The sequence below is a fragment of the Sapajus apella genome, unplaced genomic scaffold (genome assembly GCF_009761245.1).
Source record: "Sapajus apella isolate SASKATOON/1434 unplaced genomic scaffold, GSC_monkey_1.0 scaffold62, whole genome shotgun sequence".
Taxonomy (NCBI): Eukaryota; Metazoa; Chordata; class Mammalia; order Primates; family Cebidae; genus Sapajus; species Sapajus apella.
Window position 1 is genome coordinate 644,082 of NW_022437002.1, and position 8,054 is coordinate 652,135.

General features: G+C 48.2%; 1 protein-coding gene and 1 pseudogene across 5 annotated transcripts in view; one reads left to right on the plus strand and one right to left on the minus strand.

Moving 5' to 3' along the window:
- Positions 1 to 8,054, plus strand: part of RCC1 (regulator of chromosome condensation 1) — a 23,877-nt gene that overhangs the window by 10,826 nt on the left and 4,997 nt on the right. For 2 of the 5 annotated variants that reach the window (XM_032246593.1, XM_032246590.1), the window contains exons 2-5: positions 3,884 to 3,965; positions 4,547 to 4,609; positions 6,173 to 6,360; positions 6,541 to 6,720. In XM_032246593.1, the coding sequence (XP_032102484.1) occupies positions 3,893 to 3,965; positions 4,547 to 4,609; positions 6,173 to 6,360; positions 6,541 to 6,720 (504 nt within the window). In that variant the 5' untranslated portion in view covers positions 3,884 to 3,892. Of the gene's footprint in view, positions 1 to 3,873; positions 3,966 to 4,546; positions 4,610 to 6,172; positions 6,361 to 6,540; positions 6,721 to 8,054 lie in introns of all 5 variants that reach the window. The other 3 variants (XM_032246594.1, XM_032246591.1, XM_032246592.1) reach the window with 2 other exon arrangements.
- On the minus strand, positions 171 to 1,441 carry LOC116529124 (annotated as a pseudogene).

Below are 8,054 nucleotides of genomic sequence, written 5' to 3' on the forward strand. Positions count from 1 at the left end.
CAGGTTCAAGCAATTCTCCTGCCTCAGCCTCCCGAGTAGCTAGGATTACATGCATGTGCCACCATGCCCGACCACTTTTGTATTTTTATGGAGACAGGTTTTCTCCATGTTGGCCAGGCTGGTCATGAACTCACGACCTCAGGTGATCTGCCCACCTCAGCCTCCCAAAGTGCTGGGATTACAGGCATGAACCACCATGCCTGGCCTACAGATAATCATCTTTAAAATGATAAAAGCAGGTTTCAGATGTGGTTCTTCTCTGGGATGAGAAGGTGAAGATACATGTGGGTGATCTACTGATTTACCTTCTGAAAGTACTCTTTGGAAGCAGCTGAATTTGGCTTGATTGTAGGAGAATCCGGTGTGTCCAGTTCACTGGGCAGACCTCTACATGGGTCATTACATACTGGAATGCCTTCACCAAGAGGAGGATTTCAGCCCACTGGGAGGTTATTGACATTCAAGTCCTTAATGACTCCACTGGGGTTAATTCTGAAGAGACCTCTTAGCACAAGGCCAGGACCTTCTAACAGCACACCATAGTCTCGGGAAATTTGCGTAGTTAATTCTGGTAAGAGTGCGATGTTCATGTGGCCCAAACCACCATTCTTTCTTTCTTTTTTTTTTTTTTTTTTTTGAGATGGAATCTCGCTCTGTCGCCAGCCTGGAGTGCAGTGGCTGGATACTCTGCTCACTGCAAACTCAGATTCCCAAGTAGCTGGGACTACAGGTGCATGCCACCACGCCTGGCTATTTTTGTAGTTTTAGTAGAGATGGGGTTTCACCATGTTGGCCAGGATGGTCTCAATCTCTTGACCTCATGATCTGCCCACCTCAGCCTTCCAAAGTGCTGGGATTACAGGTGTGAGCCACCGCTCCCGGCCTACCATTCTTTCTTGGTGTATTTATCCAGGCACACTGGCTAAAGTGGGAATCCACTGAGGCTGCAACAACTTCACAGTTCACATCGTGAAATTCCTTAGCAATGAGTGAGCCGAGATCGTGCCACTGGACTCCAGCCTGAGCGACAGAGCAACACTCTGTCTCAAAAAAAAAAAAAAAAATCCATACGATAGAAGAAAAGCACCAAATATTTCTCCTTAAAGTCATCAAGGCTTAGGTCTTTGAACTCTCCATTAACAATGGCAGTACCCTTAAAATAGGGTGCATAGTGGGTGATATCAGGTGCATGGTATGAGGAACTGGTACTAGAGAATTTTGCTTGACCGGAACCAGACCGCAATATATTTGTCAAGCTCGTTCTTCCAGAAGCAGCAGGCCTGACGGCTGCAGTGGCAGAAATGCCCCAAGGACTGGCAGTCATATGTCAGACAGCTGACACTCAGAGCAACCTTCCCACAGCAGCTGCCATTTTCAGTGCACGTGTTTTATTTTTTTGAGACAGGGTCTCACTCTGTCACCCAGGCTGAAGTGTAGTGGCACAACCTCAGGTCACTGCAGCCTCAACCTTCCAGGCTCAAGCCATCCTCCCACCTCAGCCTCCTGAGTAGCTGGGACTATAGGTGTGCACCACCATGCCCGGCTAATTTTTTAATATTTTAGATAGAGATGAGTTTTGTCATGTTGCCCAGGCTGGTCTTAAACTCCTGGGCTGAAGTGATCCTCCTGCCTCAACCTTCCAAAGTGCTAGGATTACAGGTGTGGGGGCACATTGTCTCTAAAAATCAATCAGTTAAATAAGTAAAGTAGTTTTTCTCTCCCTCTGATTATAACAGTAACATATTAGCAAAGTTACTGGTGCTTTCATGGGGTTGAATGAAGTTATGATGGGTAGTTCACTTAATGTTGTTCTTCAATGTTTTAATTTTTTTTTTTTTTTTTTGAGACAGAGTCTTGCTGGTTGCCTAGGTTGGAATGTAATGGCGCAATCTTGGCTCACTGCAACCTCTGCCTCCCAGATTCAAGCAATTCTCCTGCCTCCTAAGTAGCTGGGATTATAGGCATGTACTACCATGCCTGGCTAATTTTGGATTTTTAGTAGAGATTGGGTTTCTCCATGTTGGTCAGACTGATCTCGAATTCCAACCTCGGGTAATCTACCCACCTCAGCCTCCCAAAGTGCTGGGATTATAGGTGTGAGCCACCATGCCCAGCCCTATGTTTTAATTTTTTACAACAGACTTAAAAGTTTTTTAAATACATGTAATTGGCCGGATGCAGTGGCTCACACCTGTAATCATATCACTTCGGGAGGCCAAGGTGGGTGGATCACTTGAGATCCGGAGTTTGAGACCAGCCTGGCCAACATGGTGAAACCCCATCTCTACTAAAAAGACAAAAATTAGCCAGGTGCGGTGGCTCAAGCCTGTAATCCCAGCACTTTGGGAGGCCGAGGCGGGTGGATCACGAGGTCAAGAGATCGAGACCATCCTGGTCAACATGGTGAAACCCCGTCTCTACTAAAACTACAAAAAATTAGCTGGGCATGGTGGCGCGTGCCTGTAGTCCCAGCTACTCAGGAGGCTGAGGCAGGAGAATTGCCTGAACCCAGGAGGCGGAGGTTGTGGTGAGCCGAGATCGTGCCATTGCACTCCAGCCTGGGTAACAAGAGCGAAACTCCGTCTCAAAAAAAAAAAAAATTAGCAGGGCATGGTGGTGCATGGCTGTAATCCTAGCTACTCGAAAGGCAGAGGCACAAGAAAATATAGGAAGGTACAAAGAAACAAGTAATAATTATCTATAATACCATTTTCCAGAGGTTGCCATTGTTAATATGGGATATATCTTCTTCCACCCATCTTTCTCACATATTTTTATCTGCATATGCATTTGTTTTCCAAAAAAATCGATGATAGGCTGTTTTGTTTTGTTTTGTTTTTTGAGATGGAGTTTCACTCTGTCACCCAGGCTGGAGTGCAGAACGCAATGGTATGATCTCGGCTCACTACAACCTCTGCCTCCCATATTCAAGCAATTCTCCTGCCTCAGCCTCCCCAAGTAGCTGGGATTACAGGTGCACACCACCATGCCCAGCTAATTTACATATATATATTTGTTTAGTGGAGACAGGATTTCACCATGTTGGCCAGGCTGGTCTTGAACTCCTGATGTCAAGCGATCCACCCACCTTGGCCTCCCAAAGTGCTGGGATTACAGGTGCGAGCTACCACACCTGGCCTTTTTTTTTTTTTTTTTTAAGACAGAGTCTTGCTTTGTTGCCCAGGCTGGAGCGCAGTGGCACCATCTCAGCTCACTGCAACCTCCTGCTGCAACTTCTATCTCCTGGGTTCAAGCAACTCTCTTGCCTCAGCCTCCCAAGTAGCTGGAATTACAGGTACCCACCACCATGCCGGCTAATTTTTGTTATTTTTAATAGAGATGGGGTTTCGCCATGTTGGCCAGGCTGGTTTTGAACTCCTGACCTCAGGTGATCCGCCTGCGTCGGCATATCAAAGTGCTAGGATTATAGGTGTGAGCCACTGTGCCCAGTGGCTGGGCTGTTTTTCTTTTTTTCTTTTTTCTTCTCTTTACCCGAGAACCAGCTGGCTGTCTTTCAATCTGCCTGTTTCACTTGGCAATGGGGAACATCTTCCAATTCAATAGATTCATCTCTGAAAACATCACTTTTGATGGCTTCATACTGTTCTATCATGAATATACCACATATTTAACTAGTTCACTACTATTGAACACCTGGATTGTCCTGTTTTTGTTTTTTCAATGTTATGAAGAATATAGTAGAGAATATTTGTGTAACAGTCTCTGGGTGCATCCATTATTCTGTTCTTGGGATACATTTTGAGAAGTGGAATTGTTGGGCAATTCCTTTTACCTGTTTCTAGGGTTTTTGATAAATATTATCTAATTGGCACAGGAAAAGGTTTGCCATTTCTGATGTGTAGTATTTGACTGACTTTTTCAGGACAGGAAGATGCCACCCAAGCGCATAGCTAAAAGAAGGTCACCCCCAGAAGATGCCATCCCCAAAAACAAGAAGGTGAAGGGTAAGTTGACCTTGGCCTCTTTGTGGGTACAGATGGCCCCTTGAAACCATAAGAACCTGGGACTGGGCTCCTTCCTTCCTGACACTTGAAGCTGAAGGGTATGGATGTGCAGAGACCCCACCCAGCTGGAAGGTTTCTTATAGCAAATTCAATCCCACCCTCTGGGAATCACAAAGTGGGCAGAAACTCCTCTCGAGGTACTCAGGCAGTACTGGCAAAAAAACTAGACTGTAGGGCTTCATCCCAGGCAGTGATGCATTATGATGATTAGGACCACTGACTTTCCGACATGGGGTTCAAGTCCTGGCTCTGCCAACTTTCTTGCTGTGTAACCATGGGCAAGTCACTTAACCTTGCAGTTTGAATTATCCACTTCATAAAATGGAGGCGTCCAGAGCAGTGCCAGCCTCTCTGGGCTGTGTGAGGATGAGATGAGATAATGGCCTGGCAGCATTTGAGGGAGGTAGCTGTGGTTTCCTCTGTCCTGGGACCCCGGAGGGGGACAGGGAGGAGAGAAAAGCCACCACCAATCTGGGAGGGGGAGTGTGGAATCACGCTCAGACAGTGTCTGTCTCTTGCAGGCGCGAAAGCCGCGGCATCTTTTGCAGCCTCCCACTGCGTTCCCGGCGCCCACTCCAGCCAAGGTGCCTACGGGCCGAGCCCTCCTGACCAGAAAACCCGACCAGGTGGCTCTGCGCCCAGCTAGCCCTCTGTGGTGCTGCCGAGGGCCAGGCAGCTGTGGCCACACCCCCGAGGAAGGGGCTGGGCGCCACTGGCTGCCCGGGGCTGCAGGCGGCAGCCATTGGCCCACAGAGGGTCCCGGGTCCCCCACTGGTTGGCGCATACCTCCCGCAAATGCCGCTGTCCACTCTTCCTCCTGCACCTCCTGCCTCTCTGCTGGTTGGCAGAGGGAGGGCTCCATTTCCGCAGTGGATTTGCCCAGGAGCTGAACTTATTCACTGGTGAATGCCCTGGGCATGGAGGAGAGCTAGGATGGAGATGGGGAACTGTGCTCCGACCCACGTAGTCTCCATTGCTTTCGGTGCAGACTCTACTATTATAGTAATTAGCTTTTCTTTTGAGAAGGAGTCTAGCTCTGTCACCCAGGCTGGAGGGCAGTGGCGCGATCTCGGCTCACTGCAACCTCTACCTCCCGGATTCTCTTGCCTCAGCCTTTGGAGTAGCTGGGATTACAGGCACACGTCACCGTGTCCAGCTAATTTTTGTATTTTTAGTAGTGATGGGGTTTCACTGTGTTGGCCAGGCTGGTCTCGAACACTTGACCTTGTGATCTGCCCACTTTGGCCTCTCAGAGTGCTGGGATTAACGGCGTGAGCCACCATACCGGCCTGTAATAATTAGCTTTTTGATTTTGGGACAGTTACTGAACTTCTCAAAGGCTCTGTTCCTTTTTCTATAAAATAGGATCCTAAATATGGACCTTGATTTAGGGGGGACTACAAAATAATTCAGAATTAGAATAAGCAGTCACCAAAGGGTAGACATTATTATCTGAGTCCTGACTTTTAACACCATGGCTCCAGACTTATAGCTAATTAGGAAAGCTGAATGCTGTCTTGTGTCCTCACAGTTTTCTTTCCCTCTCTCTCTTTTTTTCTTTTTTTTTTTTTTTTTTGAGATGGCATCTCACTCTGTCTCCCAGCCTGGAGTGCAGTGGCATGATCTCAGCTCACTGCAACCTCCACCTCCTTGGTCCAAGCGATTCTTCTGCCTCAGACTCTGAGTAACTGGGACTACGGGTGTGCACCACTATACCTAATTTTTGTATTTTTAGTAGAGGCAGGGTTTCACCATATTGGCCAGGCTGGTCTTGAACTCCTGGTCCCAAGGAATCTGCCTGCCTCGGCCTCCCAAAGTGCTGGGATTACAGGTGTGAGCCACCACATCTGGCCCCTCTTTCTGTCTTCTCCAAGACTCATTTCACAGTATCCAGTGTCTCCTTGTTTCCATTTCTCTCCTTTTATATGAATAATATGCTGGGTTTTTAATCTTCACAAAAACCCTGTGAGAGAGGTATTTTTGTTGTCCCCATTTCACAGATGACAAAACGTAGGCTCAGAAAGTTCACACTAATGGTCTGTGGCAGAGCAGGGGCTTCTACCCAGGTTTGTGTGATCCCAGAGCCTGTGACCTCTCCTCGCTGTCATCATCTTACACATTCAGGGGCTATCTTCTTCACCCTTCAGTCTCACACAGGTCCCACAGCACAGAACCCGGCTTGGTGCTGACACTGGGCCAGGGCGATGTAGGCCAGCTGGGGCTGGGTGAGAATGTGATGGAGAGGAAGAAACCGGCCCTGGTATCCATTCCAGAGGATGTTGTGCAGGCTGAGGCTGGTGGCATGCATACCGTGTGTCTAAGCAAAAGTGGCCAGGTAGGTGTTGGGAGCTGGCACAGCATTGGACAAGGCCTGGGGTTGGGTGGCTTGGGACAGGGCTTTTGAACCACACATGTTCACTGTGGAAATGGAGCTGGCTAGTCAAGCGGGGAGTGGCCTACATGAGAATAGACTGCAAGGCCAGACTTTGTATTAATGAGGCCATCCTGGGCACAGGTCTACTCCTTCGGCTGCAATGATGAGGGTGCCCTAGGAAGGGACACATCAGTGGAGGGCTCAGAGACGGTCCCTGGGAAAGTGGAGCTGCAAGAGAAGGTGGTACAGGTGTCAGCAGGAGACAGCCACACAGCAGCCCTCACCGATGATGGCCGTGTCTTCCTCTGGGGCTCCTTCCGGGTAAGGCTGGGTCTGGAAGTCTGCATGGGGCCTGAAAGGCAGAATTAATTAGTGGGGTCCCAAAGATAATCCATTTCCATACTCCCATGGTACTTACTGGTGGGGAGATGAAAGCCCACAGGTAGAGCTGAGGTCCAGACCCAGGATGATAGCTTCTTCATGTGGCGCTGTCCACACCACTGACTGCTTCCTTGAATCTGATGTCATCAAGTGTATGTCCTGGGAAGAGAGTAGGTCAAGGATGCCCCTGGCTTGAGGCTGATCCAGGAAGCCTACTGTCTTCACCCATCTCCCTGCCTTCTGTCTCCCCATCACCTTGCCAGCACTGCCTGTTCCACACTTCCTAGAGGCTTGGATGGGGCAAGGATGTGTGGAGGCAGGGATTGTCACATCTCAGAGTTTCCAAGGCAAAGAGGAATGTAGTTTAAAAAACAGATTCTGTTTGTTTGTTTGTTTATTTTTGTTTTTTGAGACAGAATCTTGCTCTGTCGCCAGGCACCAGGCTGGAGTGCAGTGGCGCGATGGCTGACTGCAACCTCCGCCTCCCAGGTTCAAGCAATTCTCCTGTCTCAGCCTCCTGAGTAGCTGGGATTACAGGCTCACGTCACCATGCCCAGCTAATTTTTGTATTTTTAGTAGAGACGGGGTTTCATCATGTTGGCTATGATGGTCTCAATCTCTTGACCTCATGATCCATCCTCTTTAGCCTCCCAAAGTGCTGGGATTACAGGCGTGAGCCACTGCGCCTGGCCTGTTTTTTTGTTTGTTTGTTTTTTTAAGATGAAGTTTCGGTCTTGTTGCCCAGGCTGGAGTGCAATGGCACGATCTCAGCTCACCACAACTTCCACCTCCCGGGTTCAAGTGATTCTCCTGCCTCAGCCTCCCAAGTAGCTGGGATTACAGGCATGTACCACCACACCCTGCTACTTTTGTATTTTTAGTAGAGACAGGATTTCTCCATGTTGGTGGTCAGGCTGGTCTTGAACTCCCGATCTGAGGTGATCCTCCCGCCTCAGCCTCCTAAAGTGCTGGGATTACAAGTGGGAGCCAGCGTGCCTGGCCCAGATTCTGTATTAAAATTGTTTTATGGCCAGGTGTGGTGGCTCACGCCTGTAATCCAACCACTTTGGAGGCCAAGGCGGGTGGATCACCCGAGATCGGGAGTTCAAGACCAGCCTGACCAACATGGTGAAACCTCGTCTTTTTTAAAAAAAAAAAAAAAAAATTGTTTTAGTACTTTGATATTTAATTTTTTTGAAATGTCAGAAATAAAGGAATCTGATGAGTGTTTTCCTTTCTTTTTTTTTTTTTTTTTTTTTTTTTTTTTTTTTTTT